This window comes from Muscardinus avellanarius, assembly GCF_963383645.1.
Source record: "Muscardinus avellanarius genome assembly, chromosome: 15".
NCBI lineage: Eukaryota > Metazoa > Chordata > Mammalia > Rodentia > Gliridae > Muscardinus > Muscardinus avellanarius.
In genome coordinates this window covers 86157948-86176193 of record NC_137801.1, presented here as the reverse complement: position 1 = coordinate 86176193, position 18246 = coordinate 86157948, and the positions used below count along the sequence as shown (strand labels likewise).

General features: G+C 50.9%; 1 protein-coding gene across 1 annotated transcript in view; it reads right to left on the bottom strand.

Annotated features, from left to right (window-relative positions):
- Positions 1-18246, bottom strand: part of RMND5A (required for meiotic nuclear division 5 homolog A) — a gene marked incomplete at both ends in the record, with an annotated part of 35090 nt that overhangs the window by 6266 nt on the left and 10578 nt on the right. The window contains 3 exons of the mRNA XM_080711091.1: positions 5746-5846; positions 6908-7042; positions 13430-13572. Coding sequence (XP_080567217.1) covers positions 5746-5846; positions 6908-7042; positions 13430-13572 — 379 coding nt within the window. The remainder of the gene's footprint in view (positions 1-5745; positions 5847-6907; positions 7043-13429; positions 13573-18246) is intronic.

Below are 18246 nucleotides of genomic sequence, written 5' to 3'. Positions count from 1 at the left end.
GGACTCGTTTTGTTTTGTACTGATATCGAACCCAGGGCTGTTCTCCTCCAGCCCTATTTTGAAATTCTGAAACAGGGTTGGCTCAGTTGCTGAAGCTGGCCTCGATCCTATCTCAGCCTCCCAAATACTGGGATTATAGGCATGCACACTGCAACTAGGTGGGGATCACTTATTTTTAAACCTTCATTTGATGAAAAGGTTTGTGCTAGTAACTTTGAGATTAGAAACAGTAAACATAGCCGGGCGTGGTGGCGCGCACTTGTCATCCCAGCATTCAGGAGGCTGAGACAGGAGGAATGTGGTCTGCAGCCAGCCTCAGCTGCAACTCAGTGAGACCCTGATTCAAAATAAAGAATAAAAAATAGGGCTGGGGGTGTAGCTCGGGGTAGAAGCCCCTGGATTCCATCCCCAGTACCGCAAAAAAAAAAAAAAAAAAAAAAAAAAAAAAATCACATGGATGGGAGGTGGCTCAGTGGCAAAGTGCTTTCCTGGCAACTGCACCTCCCTGGGTTCAATTCCCAGCCCAAAAAAAGAAAAAAAGAGAAAATGAGCAGAGGCCAGAAGAGCCAGTGTGCTCAACGCTGCTCTGCACGCGGCGCTGTGCAGGGCCACTTGACTCTAAAGTTGTGCAGACTGGCTCAGACAGACTTTTGTTTTATTTTTATTTTTTGGTACTAGGAATTGAACCCAGGAGCAACCTACCTCCAAATTACACCCGCAGCCCTTTTTATTTTTAAACGGTCTTGCAAGGCTGTTGAGGTCTTCACCAAGTTGCTGAGGCTGGCCTCGAACCTGCAAACCTCCTGTCTCAGGATCCCAAGTACTGGGATTAGGTGTGCGCACCACGCCTGGCTGCAAAGCGCCATTTAGTTGTCAGCTACTCAATGAATGATGAACAGACACATTTTCAGTAAGAAAATGATAATGAAAAGACAAAGATGCTCGGGTACTCGCAAGTGATACGCAGAACAGCTCTGGTTTTATAGCGCCCACCATCGGGAATACGACAGGAATACGACAGGTGTCAGCTATCCCCTCCAGAAACGCGAGGCCTTGTGCAGCTACACTTACGAGTTCTCTCAGGCCGGGCAAACATTTCCTTTTTTTTTTTTTTGGTGGTACTGGGGGTGAAACCCAGAGGCTTTCTACCTACGGGCTCTACTCCCAGACCTATTTTATATTTTATTTGGAAACAGGGTCTCAATACGTTGCTGAGAGCCTCACTAAGTAGTTGAGGCTGGCTTTGATCCTCCTGTCTCAGCCTCCCAAGCGCGGGGATTACAAGCGTGCGCCACCACGCCCGGCTTGGGCAAACATTTTCTGTGTCAGAACCACGGATCCTGAGCTCCACCGAAGAACCACAGCGGGCAGGGGTGTCGCCTAGAGGTAGAACGGCCCTGGGTTCCATCCCCAGTACCGCAAAACAACAACAAAAAAGGTGCTTCAAGACCTCTGGCGGCGCGGGCGGGCTGCTCACGGGCCCTGGGGATAACTCGGTGGTGTAAGGTGATCGTGCCCCTGGACAGTGGTCCCTGGGCCCCGCCTGAGAAGGCCCCAGATGAAATGAATTTTGGTGCAGACGAGGCCAGGGCCTCTGCTGGATGAAGGCGCGAGCATGCTGGGGGCTCAGCCCCACTTGTGAGCCAACGCAAACCGAAAAGTAGAGACTCCACACGCCTGTCAGATATGCGAAGATTTCGAAGAAAAAAGGAGACGGGATCAACCGTGCTGACAAGATTGTCCAGAACCCTTTCTAGCCGGGCGCGGCGGCGCACCCTTGTCATCCCCGCACTTGGGAGGCTGAGAAAGGAGGACGGCGTAGGATCGAAGCCAGCCTCAGCTACTTAGTGAGGCTCTCAGCAACTTAGTGGGACCTGTTTCCAAAAAAATATATAAAAACTAGGTCTGGGAGTGTAGCCTAAGGAAGAAAACCCCTGGGTTTCCATCTCCAGTACCACGAAAGAAAGAAAGAAAGAAAGAAAGAAAGAAAGAAAGAGAGAGAGAGAGAGAGAGAGAGAGAGAGAAAGAAAGAAAGAAAGAAAGAAAGAAAGAAAGAAAGAAAGAAAGAAACGAAACCCTTGCTACTTGTGGTAGGACAATATTTTGGGGCAACCTTTATAGAGAAAAATGAGACATTAACCCTAAGTTTTGTTTTGGGTTCGTTTGTACAAGGGCCAAACACAAGAGCCACTCTACCTCTGGGGCACACTATCCAGCCCTATTTTTTATTTTGAAATGCGATCTTGCTGAGTTTCTGAGGTCAGCCTCCAACCTGCAATCCTCCTCTCTCGGCCTCTCAAGTCCTGGGATCACCTGACGGTGCCGCCACGTCTGCCTCAACTCACATTAAAGTTCACTCTACCCAACAACCAGGAACGTGCCCTGAAGGCCGAGGTGGGCGCACGCAAAAGGATGTGCAATGGGCTTTTACTGCTACTTTGCTTATAAAGAAAAAGACTAGAAAATAAAAACTCTGCATCAATAGGGACTGGTTAAATAAAATCAGGGTACAAACCCCAGAAACCTAGGCAGTCGTTACAAAAAGTGGACACTTCTGTGTGTCTCGATATATCTAAGTAGTTCGTAAAGTTTCAAGTAAAAAAAGCAAGATGCAAAAAAAAGCAAGATATGTACAGTAGGTGTACAATGTTCCACCATTTGTACATAAAAGCCATATTGACACAGTAACACATACACTTACTCCCTCACTGCTTAAGTTTAAACCGTGTGACAGGCACTTGGTTAAACTTATCTCTGAGTGTGCCACAATCTAAAATGATGTAAAAACACAACAAAACAAAACCCAAACCACACATACAACACACAAAGGACGCATCTTACAAAGAAGTACAGTTTCGTTGATTTTTTGTTGTTGTTTTTTTTTTTTTTTTGGTGGTACTGGGGTTCCTGGAAGCCCTTCTACCTCCGGGCTGCACTCCCAGACCTATTTTTACATTTTTATTTGGAAACAGGGTCTCCTAAGCCAGCGCGCGCGGCTGGCTTCGAACCTGCGCGATCCTCTTGTCTCCGCCTCCCGAGCGCGGGGATGACAAGCGTGCCCACCACGCCCGGCTATTTTTGGTTTTGAAACCGTCTAAGTTGCTGAAAGTCCCACTACACTGCTAAGGCTATCTTCAAACCTGAGACTATCCTATCTCAGCCTCCCAAATACTGGAATTATAGACGTGTGCCACCACACCCAGTTTATACTAAGTTATGACGTAAACTTTTTTTACTTTTGTCATATTGGGGACATTCTACCTCTGAGCTACACCCTAGCCCTATTTACACTTTAATTTTGAAGCAGTCTCACTAGCTTGCTGAGAGTCACACTAAATGAGGCTGTCCTCGGACCGAAATCCTCCTGTCTTAGCCTCCCAAGAACTGGGATTAAAGTGTAGCCCACCACGCCCTGCTGTAATGTAAAGTTTTTCAAACAGAGGCTGGTAGTCATGGAAGCCTGGCACAGCTGAAGGACCGGCTCCCCTTGCAGCCGTCAGCAGCTTCCTTCCACAGTGGGCGCCGGGCCGGGCACAAGGCCGACAGGACGGAGAGCCAGGTGGAGAGGGGAGAGTGCGGACGGAGAAGGGTGTGCCGTGAATGCTCAGCGTATCTCTGAAAGGAGGATGCCAAGAGACACGGCGGAGCGGCGCGGGTGGAGGGACACTGCGGATGGAGACAGATGGAGAGCCTCCCGCCAACGGCCTCATCTCTCCACATCGCCAGAAAACCGGAAACGCAACCACTTTACGCTTAGACTCCCTCCCCCTGCTGGATGCGAGTTTTAAAGGTGCTACAGTGCTTGGTTACTTTATCTCCAAAGTGTGTCCCAATCTAAAATCTGTTAAAAACCAACAAAACAAAACCCAAAAAACCACACGCGCCCTGTACAAAGGTAAGAGGCACCTTACAAAGCCGCGCAGCTCAAGCGAGGTGCGTCTGTAAGCGCAGGGACTGCCGGGTGCGCAGTGCAGGGTGCCGAGGAGGGAGGCCAGAGGACCACTTCCTGAGGCCAGCCTGGGGGCCCAGGGAGACCCAGGCAAAATCAAAAGTTAAAAGGGCTTAAACAAGGCCGGACGTGGTGGCGCACGCTTGGAATCCCCGCACTTGGGAGGCTGAGACAGGAGGATGGCGCAGGTTCAGAGCCAGCCTCAGCTACTGAGTGAGGCTCTCAGCAACTTAGTGAGACCCTGTTTCCAAATAAAGTATAAAATAGGTCTGGGAGTATAGCCCGGAGGTAGGAAGGCCCCTGGGTTCCTCCCCCAGTACCACCAAAATAAAAATAAGTAAATAAAATTTAAAAAAAATTTTTTTGGTGATACTGGTGTGGAACCCAGGGACCTGGGATTACAAGCGTGCACCACATGCCTGGCAAGAATGACTTTTTGATACTCTTAAAGGGCTATAACATGAGGAAGAATATGTGACAGAGACCTGACGACACCTGTAAAAGCCTAAAATATTTTTTATATGGCCCTGTAAGAAAAACTGCCAACCTGGCCCTGGATGATTAGAACTGACTCAGTCATTTCAGATAATTCCTATCATAAAGCTCATGATGATCAGCAAAAGCTCTGCCGGGCACAGTGGGGCACACCTAAAATCCCAATGCTTGGGAGGCTGAGACTGGAGGATCGCGGGCTCATGGAGGCCAGACCCGGAACTGAGCAAGGTCCTCACAGCCACAGCAACACTTCCTTCTTCTTTCTTTCTTTCTTAGTTTTCTTTTGGTACAGGGGATTGAACCCAGGAGCTTCCTACCTCCAGGCTACACCCCCATACCTATTTTTTATTTGGAAACAGGGTCTTAGTAGGTCACTGAGAGCCTCGCTAAGTTGCCAAGGCTGGCTTTGAACCTGCGATTCTCCTATCCCAGCCTCCAAGTGCTTGCCACCACATCTGGCACAAAACCTTGTTTCAAATTAATGATAAAACAGGGCTGGGGAACAGCTCAGAGGTAAAACACCCCCACCAGGTTTCGTCCCAAGCACCCCCCAAGAAAGAATAGACTCCTTTACACAGAATGTGGCCGCCTTCGCATGCCAGAGTCCAAGGCCAATGGAGTCATCGCCTCGTGGGATGTCAGCGCAGCGCAGCACACTACAGACGCTCAACCGTCGGCCGCAGACGGCCTGACCACTGCGATCGCAGCGCTGCCCAGCCCTGACCACTGCTGGATCGCAGTGCTGCCCAGGCCTGACCGCTGCGATCACAGCACTGCCCAGCCCTGACCGCTGCGATCGCAGCGCTGCCCAGCCCTGACCGCTGCGATCGCAGCGCTGCCCAGCCCGTGCTGGGAGTGGACACAGGAGGCCTGTGCCCTCTGGGGACTCAGACCACTGACAGCCAGACAGGCTCCCACCACCTTCTCAACTCACGCCCCAGATTTCAACTGGCTAAAAGAAATAAAGCAATTCTCCTTTGACTTCTCTGAGTCTAAACCAGGTACGGTAAATATATCTAAGAATGTCGAGTGTGTCTTTTTTTTTTTTTTGGTGGTACTGGGGTTCCTGGAAGCCCTTCTACCTTCGGGCTACACTCCCACGGGCTACACTCCCAGACCTATTTTTTAACTTTATGTGGAAACAGGGTCTCTTAAGCCAGCGCGATCCTCCTGTCTCCGCCTCCCGAGCGCGGGGATTACAAGCGTGCACCACCATGCCCGGCCGAGTGTGTCTTCTAATTAAAATTGTTTCACAGAGTTCTCCTAAAGTATCCCAAAAAAAAGCAAACTCAGAAACTCACTCCAGAGCAGGTCTCAGAACTCGGACTTTTAATGCTTCTAATATTCGGTTTAACTCCACAAATGGTTCTTTCTGACTTGGGTCTACAGAAAGACCAGATTCCTGCAAAAAAATTAAAAAAAAATAAATAAAACACTTTTGTTAGCAGTAATCAGAAAAAAGGGCACAGTGATCAAAGCATATTCTAGAGCTGGGCACGGTGGCACACGTCTGTAACCCCAGTACGTGGGGTTTGAAGCAGGAGGGTCGCAGGTTCATGGCCAGCTCCAGCGACTTAGTGAGGATCCATTTCAAAACAAAAAAATCAGGGCTGGAGGCGGAAGTGTGGCTTGGACAAAGGATGCCCTGAACTCCATCCCCAGGGCCACACGCGCTCAGCCACAGCAGCCGCTGCCCTTATGACCACATGGTAACAGTAAGTGGTTCTGAGGTCCGCAGAGTCCTGTCTAATAGTCATAAAAGACAGCAGGGAGTGGGCATGGTGGCGCACGCTCCTAATCCCAGTACTTGGGAGGCTAAAACAGGAGGATCACAGGTTCACGGCCAGCCTCAGCTACTTAGTGAGGCCCCCTGCAACTTAGTGAGACCCTGTTTTTTTTTTTATTATTTATTTTTATTTATTTTTTTTGGTGGTAGTTTATTTATTTTTTTGGGGGAGGAACCCAGAGGCTTTCTATCTCCGGGCTATACTCCCAGACCTATTTTGTATTTTATTTGGAAACAGGGTCTCACTAAGTTGCTGAGAGCCTCACTAAGTAACTGAGGCTGGCTTCGAACCTGCGCGATCCTCCTGTCTCAGCCTCCTAAGCGCGGGGATTACAAGCGTGTGCCACCACGCCCGCTTGTAATCCCAACATTCGGGAGGCTGAGACAGGAGAATTGTGGTTCGCAGACAGCCTCAGCTACTACTTGGTGAGGCCCTTTGCAATTCAGCGAGATCTGTTTCAAAATAAAGAATAAAAAGTTGGGCTGGGGGTGTAGCTCGGAGGTAGAATGCCCCTGGGTTCCATCCCCAGTGCCACCAAAAAAAAAAAAAAAGAAGACCTCCTAGTAAAAGGAGTCCCCCTGACAATCAGAACACCGCAGCCTTAGCACAGGCGAAGGAGAAGGCTGCTGCGAGCCCTACATACAGCCCAGCCGGCCCCACACAGCCACAGCGTCACCTGGCAGAGCTCCTCGGCCACGTCCAGCATCCCCTGCCGGAAGAAGTGCTCCACCATCACCTCGTTGAGGAGCCGCTGGCTGTCCGCCTGCCAGCAGCCATCGATCCCCACACTGCTGATGTCCGAGTCAAAGTTCTGCAGAGGAAAAAGAAGAACACAGAATCACAAATAGAGCTTTTCACCCACCTAACAAAGAACGAGCGGCCCCGGCAACTTAACCAGGTCCCTCAGCAATTTAGTGAGACCCCCTGCTCCAAATTAAAAATAAAATAGGTGGGAGGCTGAGAACGGATTGCAGGATCGCGGCTAGCCTCAGCTACTTAGTGCGGCCCTGTTTCAAAATAAAGAATAAAAAACAGAGTTGGGGTTGCAGCTTGGAGGTAGAATGCCCCAGTAAAACACACACACACACACACACACACACACACACACACACACACACACACGCAGGCACGCGTGTGCAATATTTAAACAGTATCCTTTGGGTCTGTTACAAAGTTTCACAAGGACGCCCTTTGTAGACTTTGATCCTTAAGTTTACAATGGTCACTACTATGTAGATGCAAAAATGGAAGATTTTCCCCCTTACACAGGACATCTCTAGCTACACCCACGCTCTGTAATTATTTGCCAGCCCAGTGTGAACAAACAAAGCATCTGTGTGGGGGGACTGGGGACTGAACTCCAGGGGCATTCTATCTCTGAGTGACACCCCAGCCTTATCATCATCATCATTATTAAACAGGGCCTAAGGTGACAGGAGTCTCACTGAGCTGCTCTCAACTTGTGATCCTCCTGTCTCAGCCTCCCAAGTACTGGAACTGCAGCCATGAACCACCACACCCGGCTTTTTTCCCCTCTCTATCACTCTGATTTTCCAGTGAAAACCACAAGTCGATACGAAAACTCCTTTCATAGCGTATGTTCTGGTTGCATGTAGTAAAACTTAAAGCTAGGATTACAAAAAGGGGTTGGAAGGCGGTGATGCAGCGCCCAACGCCCTTTGTTACAGCAGCAGGTCTCACTCACTGTTGCTTAGGAGCCAGCATCAGTTCCCGCTTCTGTTGCTAGGTAACCAGGCTCATTTGCATGGCTGCCTAGGAAATCAGCACCACCAACCAAGTACCTGTCTATTATTAGCACTTTCTGCTTTAATATACTTTTTTCTTTTGTGTTTTTAAAGCAAAAAAAAAAATCTGGCAGTTTAATTTTTAATTTTATTTTTGTGGTACTGGCAATTGAATCCGGGACATTTTACCTCTGAGCTACACCCCTAGCCCTATATTTTATTCTTTATTTTGAAACAGGAGCTCACCAAGTTGAGGAGGGCCTCACTGAGTAGCTGAGGCTGTCTGCGAACTTGCGATCCTCCTTTCTCAGTCTTCCAAAAAATATATAATTATTAACCAGCCAGTGGCAATATGTAAAATTCAGTATTTCTTTTCATTTCTAAGCTCCAACTCTAATAGTATTCATATATTTTTCTCAAACTTCCTCATCTACTTTATAAAGAAAAACTGGCGTGTGAACCTAACAGTGCGCTATTGTCGTTTCTACCAGGAACTAGTCTTCCTTCGGCATCTAGTCAGTCAGGTTTAACAACGACAGACGTGAAGGAGCCTTCTTTGTGGAAGGTGCACTGGGGACTGAACCCGGGGGGCACTCGACTTCATATTTTTTATTTTGAAACAGGGTCTCATTAACTGGCTGAGTCTTGCTAAGTTGCTGAGGCTAACCTAAACCCTGCGATCCTCCCATGAGCCTCCCAAGCACTGGGATTGTAAGTATGGCCAGGTTAAGAGGAGACTTAAACGGATAAGACGACCTCAACTTGGGAGAAGAGAGCCACTTCACACACAACCCACAAAAGATGAGTGCTTGAAGAGTCTGAAAACAAACAGAAGCCTCCCATCAGTGAGGAGGACAAGCGAATGGGGAGAAGCGACACAGGAGCAGGACACGCACGAGAGGGAGCCAGGCAAAGGGCAAAGCTGACAGGACGCTCAGCCTCGAGGATGCGCGAGGACGCGTCAGCACAGCTGGCCAGGGCGCCACGGCACAGTAACCCGCAGCAGACGCGGACCGGAGCGCAGCGCTCCTCAAACTACGGACCGCGAAACAAACTCAGCCAAACCGCACCGTCAGCACCAAGGAGACGCGTCTTTAGTGTCGGCGGCACGGCGTGAGCCAGTCCTCACTCTCCTCTGTGTGGTACCACACTCTCCTCCGGTTGTCAGAGTTCAGAGATAGGTAGGTTCACGCTGTCAAGTCCACACTGACAGTTCGTAGGGTGTGTGTGTGTGTGTGTGTGTGTGTGTGTGTGTGTGTGTGTGGTGTGTGTGTGTGTGTGGTGTGTGTGTGTGTGTGGTGTGTGTGTGTGGTGTGTGTGTGGGTGTGTGTGGTGTGTGGTGTGTGTGTGTGTGGTGTGTGTGTGTGGTGTGTGTGTGTGGGGGGGGTGTGTGTGTGGTGTGTGTGTGTGTGTGTGGTGTGTGTGTGTGTGTGTGGTGTGTGTGTGTGTGGTGTGTGTGTGGTGTGTGTGTGTGTGGTGTGTGTGTGTGGTGTGTGTGTGTGTGTGGTGTGTGTGTGGTGTGTGTGTGTGTGTGGTGTGTGTGTGTGTGGTGTGTGTGTGTGTGGTGTGTGTGGTGTGTGTGTGTGGTGTGTGTGTGTGTGGTGTGTGTGTGTGTGTGGTGTGTGTGTGTGGTGTGTGTGTGTGTGTGGTGTGTGTGTGTGTGTGTGGTGTGTGTGTGTGTGTGTGGTGTGTGTGTGTGTGTGTGGTGTGTGTGTGTGTGTGTGTGTGGTGTGTGTGGTGTGTGTGTGTGTGGTGTGTGTGTGTGTGTGTGGTGTGTGTGTGTGGGTGTGTGTGGTGTGTGTGGTGTGTGTGTGTGGTGTGTGTGTGTGTGTGTGGGTGTGTGTGGTGTGTGTGGTGTGTGTGTGGTGTGTGTGGTGTGTGTGTGTGGTGTGTGTGTGGTGTGTGTGTGTGGTGTGTGTGTGTGTGTGGTGTGTGTGTGTGTGTGGTGTGTGTGTGTGTGTGTGGTGTGTGTGTGTGTGTGTGGTGTGTGTGTGTGTGTGGTGTGTGTGTGTGTGTGGTGTGTGTGGTGTGTGTGTGTGTGTGTGTGGTGTGTGTGTGTGTGGTGTGTGGTGTGTGTGTGTGTGGTGTGTGGTGTGTGTGTGTGTGTGGTGTGTGTGTGTGGTGTGTGTGTGTGTGTGGTGTGTGTGGTGTGTGTGTGTGGTGTGTGTGTGTGTGTGTGGTGTGTGTGTGTGTGTGTGTGTGTGTGTGGTGTGTGTGGTGTGTGTGTGTGTGTGTGTGTGTGTGTGTTTTACTGGGGATTGAACCCAGGAGCATTTTCTACTTCTGAGTTACACTCCCAGTCCTATTTTTGTGTTTTTAATTTGAAACACGTTTTCACTGACAGAGCATCTCTGCTTGCTGAGACGGCCCTTGCAATCCTCCTGTCTCAGCCTCCCAAGTACTGCGGTGGCGCACACCTGGAATGCCAGTTTGAGGCTAACCTCAACCGCTTAGCAGGACTCTCGGAAACAGCAACGAGTCCTGCCAGCCACTCAGCAAGCCACAGCAAGCCACTCAGGACAGAGGCGGCTTCACTGGCCGTCCCATCCTCACGGAGAGCGGCCGGCCTCCAGCACGCCTGCCGACCCACCTCAGGTCACCTTCCTGCGGCTCCCACAAGCCGTGGGCCATGAAGGCCTCGACCCTGCTGTTCACCCGATGCCGTGCGCCAGCCTCCGCACATTAAACGCTCCCAGTGTGCACACATTTCCCAGCTTCAGGCGGGCGGAGGACTTAACAGCCGACAGAGGCTTCCTCGCGGACACAGAGGATGCGCCATGTCTCGGCATGCCCAGGGGAAGCGGCTTCCTCTTCAGCTGAGGCAAACAGATGTCCAAAACCCGGAGAGAGCCGAGACCGGGCTAAAGCAGACACGCTCTCCCCCACGGCTCTGGACTAGAATCCCACCCATGCTTCACAGCAGCAACTGCACAAGACAGTTTCCCCCGAGGAATGAGAAGAAGCTGGGTCACCTGGAACCTACCTTTACGGGAACAGAAAACAATTTCTGGAAAGTATTAAAGAATTATGCTTATGTGAAAAAGCCCTTATAATATCCAAGGACAAGGGGGAAAATATTCTCAAAAGACTAAGAGTAAGCCGGGCATGGTGGTACACAACCTCAACTTAGCAAGACTGTTTCAAAATAAAAACAAAACAGGGCTGGGGGTGTAGCTCAGGCAGAACCCCCTGGGTTCCATCCCTGGCACCAAAGCCAGAGCCCAACGGTCTGCTGCTGTGAGACCCACCAACAAGCCGTGCGCGGCCCCTCGCGCCTCAGGACTCGCCACTGCCCTCCCGGCAGAAGCCGACGCACCAGCCCCTCTCTGACGTCTCCTGCGGAGGCGAAGCTGGCCTCCCTCCTGGGATGTGTGGAGTGCTGGCTGAGAGGCCACTAAACCTGCCCACACGCAATGACTGAACAAGGCCCCAGAGGCCTGCCCACACTCCTTTCCCACCTCACCAGCCCTCAGCAGAGACTCCTCAGGCGCAGCTGACATGGACACCTGCCTCATAGTGCTGCCAGCTCTGCAGGGTATTTTTTCTTTTTTCTTTTTTTGTGGTACTGGGGATGAAACCCAGGGGCATTCTACTTCTGAGCGACACCCCCTGCCCTGCTTTTTATTCTTTATTTTGAAACAGGGTCTCACCGAGTTGCAAAGGACCTCACTAAGTAGCTGAGGCTGGCTTTGAACCTGCGCAATCCTCCTGTCTCAGCCTCCCGAATGCTGGGATTACATGCATGCGTCACCACGCCCGGCTTCTGCAGGGTAGTTTCTAACCACGGCCGACCCAGAGTGGATGCACCCACTCTCGCAATCCCAGGAGCATCCGCACCTGTCCGTGAGCGTCGCTGCGTGCACACACTAAGCAACTCACGGCACTTCAGGAGATGTCTGTGCCACAGAGGCGGAGCTCTTGACCACTCTTCCTCCCCACCCAAGGCTCCCGACGTGTGAACAGAAATGTCCGCGGCCAGTGCGCCCTCCCAGTGGCTGAAGTGGTCAGAGCTCACAGGGAACCCCGGGCCGCCCCTCTAAGGCAGGACTACGAATTCCATGGGTGAAACTGGTCCCGAGCTAAAAATGGAAACAGGTCACGAGCCAACCACTGTGTCAAGGACTGCTCATCCAAGAAATGTCACGAGAAAAACCCACGAGAGCGACGGCCCACGGCCAGCCCCCAGCTGGCTCATGGGTCAGCGAGGTGGCGGCTTCGGCCCCGGGGGGGCAGGGGGAGGACTCAGGCGCAGGCCGCCACCTCGGGGCGGAGCAGCCGTCAGGGACCACTCAGGAAACAAACTCCCTCAGTGTGGTGCGCTGGGGTTTCCCTGGGACTTACTCATCAGGACACTGGTTGCATAAGCAAATAAACAACAGAGCTATAAAAGGAAGGGGCTTTTGGTTTTGTTTCTATTTTTGGTTTTTAAATAATAGCAACAGGGCATCTAGGCATGGTGGTGTGTGCCTGTCATCCCAGTACTTGGGAGCCTGAGACAGGAAGATCGCAGGCTGGGGGCCAGCCTCAGCAACTCGGCGAGGACCTCCACAACTCAGTGAGACCCTGCTTCAAGATTAAAAAATGAAACAGAGAACCGGGCGTGGTGCACACGCTTGGAATCCCAGCTTTTGGGAGGCTGAGACAGGAGGATGCGGGTTTGCAGCCAGCCCCAGCTACTCAGTGAGGTCCTTTGCAACTCAGTGAGACCCTGTTTCCAAAATAAAGAATAAAAAAAAATAGGGCTAGGAGTGTCACTCGGAGATAGAATGCCCCTGGGTTCCATCCCCAGTACCACAAAAAAAAAAAAAAAAAAAAAAAAAAAAAAAAAAAAAAAAAAAATGCTGGGAGTGGTGGTGCATGTTTGTAATCCCCTCGCTTGGTAGGTGGAGACAGGAGGATTACACAAGTTCAAACCCAGCCTCAGCTGGCTTAAGACACCCTGTTTCCAAATAAAAATATAAACTAGATCTGGGAGTGTAGCCCAGAGGTAGAAGGCCCCTGGATTCCATCTCCAGTATCAAAAAAAGTATAAACTAGGTCTGGGTGTGTAGCCCGGAGGTAGAAGGGCTTCCAGGAACCCAAGTACCACAAAAAAAAAAAAAAAAACACACCAGGACTGGGGGTGTAGCTCAGAGGTAGAACACTCCAGGGCTCAACCCCAAGTAACAGAAAGAAGGAAGGAAGAAAGGGAGTGAGGGAGGAAAGAAGGAAGAAACTTAGATCCTTTTTCTAACTAACTAACTAACTAACTAACTAAATAAATAAATAAGGAAGACTGGGGTGTAGCTCAGAATTAGAGTACTCTGGGTTTAATCCCCAATTACAAAAAAAAAAAAAACAAGCAAAGAAGAAAAGAATGACATAATAATTTGGGAAAGCTAATGTTATCAAAGTACAAAGAGAAAGAAAAGGAGGTTAAAAAGCACAACAAAACACTCCGCTCCATACCATACCTTATCAATGGCTTTTCCAACCCGAGACACACTGCTGTGAATGTCTTTGTGGTCCGAGGCCAATTTCTGAACAGTATCCTTTATTCTTTTACAGCACTGTGTCAAAACAAGGGACAGCGTCCCTGACAGCTCGGCATCTTGGCCTGTAAGAAAAAAGAAAAGATCGATTGCTCACTGAAGCGTCTGAAGATGGCGAGTTTGGAAGAGCCCCTGGAACACGGGGAGCGGAAGGAGGCGGCTGCCACGCGCCCCGAGGCAATGGCTTCCAAGTGAAAACCAAGACAGACAACTTGACTTCTAGGAATAAGAAAACTTTAGTATGGAATAAACCACTCTTGTAGAAGAATCAGCAGAAACTCTAAATAATACCAACAACACAGTGCTACTTGTCAGAAAGTCATGTCCATGTGAATAAGCTCGCTTATTCAACTGAGTTCAAGCGGGTGTTGTGGCGCACACCCGTGATCCTAGTACTTGGGAGGATCACAGGTTCAAGGCCAGCCGCACAGCTCAGCAGACCTCAGCAACGTGGCCAGACCGTTTCAAAATTAAAAATAAAACAGGGCAGGGGAGGGGTAGAGCTGGGAGGAGAATGCACCTGGGTCCAGACAACTGGGGAAACAGGGTGGATGGACACAGCAGGCCTCACCGAGGGGACATCGGCGAGAGGAAGGGAGGAGTCCGCGTGGGGAGAGTGCTCCAGGCGCAGGGCCAAAGCCCACGGCAGAAATGAACTCAGACTATTCAGAGAAGAGCAAATGGCTGGTGTGTCTGAAGGAGATTTCTGGCAAAGAAAAATGGGAGGAGATCCAAGAGATGATGGGGGAGCTGGGTGTTGTGGGGCACCTGTAATCTCAGTACTTGGGAGGCTGAGACAGGAGGAAGGCAGAATCAAGGCCAGCCTCAGCAACTTAGTGAGACCCTGTTTCAAGATAAAAATATAAGCCGGGCATGGTCGCGCACGCTTGTAATCCCAGCATTCAGGAGGCTTGAGACCGGAGGATCACAGTTCATGGACAGCCTTAGCTACTTAGTGAGGACCTCCACAATTTAGTGCGACCCTGTTTCAAAAATTAAGAATAAAAAATAGGAGGTAGAATGCCCCTGGATTCCATCCTCAGTACCACACAAAAAAAGAAAAAAATATATATGTCTCTAATAAGGCTGGAAGTACAGCTCAGTGGTAGAGAGAGCGCGTGCATGCTGGGGGAAGGCGGCCTGCTTCTGCAGGGTCTTCTGACAGTAACGAGACCGCAGCTTCCACCTCGAGGAAATGGAGACGGGGGCAAGGCGTGAGCAGGAGGTGCGAGCCCTGGCCCAGCGCTGAGTGGGGGCAGGAGCAGGGCAGGAAGGCATCAGGAGGCGGCAATTCAGATGGGACCTGGCAGCGACCTGGCCTAGGGCTTCCTAGCTGGCCACGGGGGAGAGAGGACTCACGACGTCCCACGCTTTTCCACCTGTGCCAATTAGGAAGATGGCGTTGACTCCAATTAAGAGGACACGGCGACAGGCTGAGCGGGTCTGCGGGGCTGGGAGACGTGACAGCTCGACGAGGGGCTGAGCAGCCCGGGGGCGCTGGTGGGCACCGCAGTGCAGGTGTGGCAGGCGGTCTGTGGACCTGGGCTGGGGCAGTCGGGCCCAGGGCACACAGACAGTCTGAAGCCCAGGACCCCTCCATGGGAGCCGGAGCGCCAGAAGCCACAACCCGGGTGCCCTGGGAAGGGAAGGCGCCCCACAGAGGGGACCGCACCGCCAAGCCAGCCCGATGTGCGTCTGAGAAGCGGCTGGGCTTACGTGGAGTTCAGGGACCTGGGCGAGAAGAGTTTCAAGGAGAGAAATCTCGGCGGCTGCGGGTCATGGCAGGGAAGCCATAGCCGCCGGGGCAGACAGACGAGCCAAGGAGGTGGCCAGCGGGACCCCCCAGGGCGGGCCAGCGCAGAAACTGCCCTGCCTCTGACGCCTGCACGAAGCTTGGAGTCAGCCTTCGACTTCTAATGGCACACTGAGGCTAAGGGAAGATTTGGCCCTTAGGAAAATTCAAAATCTGGCTAACAGGAATTCCAGACAATCTACCTGCTCCAGCAGCTCTACTCTGGCCACCCTGGTCTCCCTGTGCCAAGCCGTACCTGATTTCCACAGCCCAGTCACCTCCACGGCCCTCTGGTCAGACTCACTCCCTGTTCTGAATTCCTGGTGACGCCTGTTCTTTCCACCACTCCCCCCGCACTTGATAAAACACCATTCGACAGCCTTGTGTGTGTGTACCATCGTGTACGCGTGCCATCATCGTGTACGCGTGCCATCATCGTGTACGCGTGCCATCATCGTGTACGCGAGCCGCCATCGTGTACGCGTGCCGCCATCGTGTACGCGTGCCGTCATCGTGTACGCGTGCCGTCATCGTGTACGCGTGCCGCCATCGTGTACGCGTGCCGCCATCGTGTACGCGTGCCGCCATCGTGTACGCGAGCCATCATCGTGTACGCGAGCCATCGTGTACGCGTGCCATCATCGTGTACGCGTGCCGCCATCGTGTACGCGAGCCGCCATCGTGTACGCGTGCCATCATCGTGTACGCGTGCCATCATCGTGTACGCGAGCCATCATCGTGTACGCGAGCCATCATCGTGTACGCGTGCCATCATCGTGTACGCGTGCCATCGTGTACGCGTGCCATCATCGTGTACGCGTGCCATCATCGTGTACGCGTGCCATCATCGTGTACGCGAGCCATCATCGTGTACGCGTGCCATCATCATGTATGTACGTGTGCCATCATCGGTCTCGATAAAGAGGCCCCAAGGGAAAACGGGTCTCACCGTGTCCCTCCGCCTGCAAACGTGCAAGACACAGGACTGGTGGCGAGAGCATCACATTCAACTGGACGTGGCGATGCACGCCCCAGTACTAGGAGGCCAAGACAGGAGCAGGTTCAAGGCTAGCCTCTGCAACTTAACAAGATGCTCAGGGACTTAGTGAGACTGGTTTCAAATTAAAAAATAAAAAGGGCTGGAGTGGAGCTTGAAGGTAGGCTGCCTCTGGGTTCAAACCCCAGCATCTCCTCCCCCCAAAAAGCTATTCATATATAAAAGAATCTTATCATTACCGAAAAAAAAAAAAAAACCCTCAAAATGGAGTAAAGACCTAAATGTGAGAGTGGAAACTCCTATGAGTCTTATTTATAAGAAAACAGAGCCGGGCGTGGTGGCGCACCCTTGTAATCCCAGCATTCGGGAGGCTGAGACCCGAGGATCGCGGTTCGCGGACAGCCTCAGCTACTTAGTGAGGCCCTCTGCAACTCAGTGAGACCCGGTTTCAAAATAAAGAATAAAAAATTGGGCAGGGGTTGTAGCTCGGAGGTCAAATGCCCCTGGGTTCCAGCCCCAGACATGAAAAAAAAAAAAAAGAAAACAGGTGCACTCTGCACCCTGAATTAGCCCACAGCTTTTCTACATGATACCCCCTCCACAAGCATACACAAATTTCTTCCCAAAGAAAAAATTCAGTTGAACTTAAAAACTTTGTGCTTTTAATACTATCTGAAAAGTGAAAAGAAAATGACAGGCGAGAGCAGCTACTTGCAAATCTCTTTTCTTACTGCACCCAGAATATAAAAAGAATTTTTTCTTTGGGGGAGGGGTACTGAGGATTGAACTCAGGCATTCTACTTCTGAGCTACACCCCCAGCCCTATTTTATTTTTATTTTTGAAACAGGGTCTCGCTGGGTTGATGAGAGTCTCACTACTTGCTGAGGCTGTCCTCCAACCTGCAATCCCCCTCTCAGCCTCCCTAGTACTGGGATTACAGGTTAGATTAAGAATTCTTGCAACCGAACGATGACACGACCAGCAATTCACCTTTAAGTGGGCAAAGCCAGGTGTGGCGGCACACGCCTGCAACCCCAGGACCTGGGAGGCTGAGAGGGGATCGTAGATTCACAACCAGCCTTGGCAACTTAATGAGATCCTGTTTAAACAACAACAAAAAATTTTTTTAAATAGGATTGATATTCCTGGGGTTCAATCCCTAGTGCTACAAAAAAAAAAAAAAAAAAAAAAGAAGTTGAAGAGCCAGGCATGGTGGCACACATTTGTAATCCCAGCACATGAGAGGCTGAAACAGGACATCGCAGGTTCAAAGCCAGTTCCAGCAGCTTCGTGAGATTGGAGGGGTAGTTCAGAGGTAGAAAGCCCCGGGTTCAATACCGAGTGCCCAAATAAAAAGCAAAAGCAAAAGGATCTGAATAGGCATTTCTCTGAACTGGACATACAAGTAAACAATAAACATAAAAAAGATGCTTAATATTAGCAAGGCAAAGTGGCGCACGCCGTAATCCTACCGCCTGGGAGGCAGAGACAGGAGGATCACAGGTTTGCAACCAGCCTCAGTTACTTAGGCCCTCCACAACTTAGTGAGACCCTGTTTCCAAATAAAAAGATAAAGCCAGGTGTGGTGGGCACGCTTGTCATCCCCGCGCTTGGGAGGCAGAGACAGGAGGCGCAGGTTCGAAGCCAGCCTCAGCTACTTAGTGAGGCTCTCAGCAACTCAGTGAGACCCTGTTTCCAAATAAAATATAAAATAGGTCTGGGAGTATAGCCCGGAGGTAGAAAGCCCCTGGGTTCCACCCCCAGTACCACCAAGAAAATAAATAAATAAAATAAAGAATAAAAAGTGGGGCAGGAGGTGTAGCTCAGAGGTCGAATGCCCCTGGGTTCCATCCCCACTCCTCACACCCACACACACACACACAAAAAAAAAAAACCTTAAAAATAAAATAAAAAGGGCTGGAGGTGTAACTCCGAGTTTTACCATCACC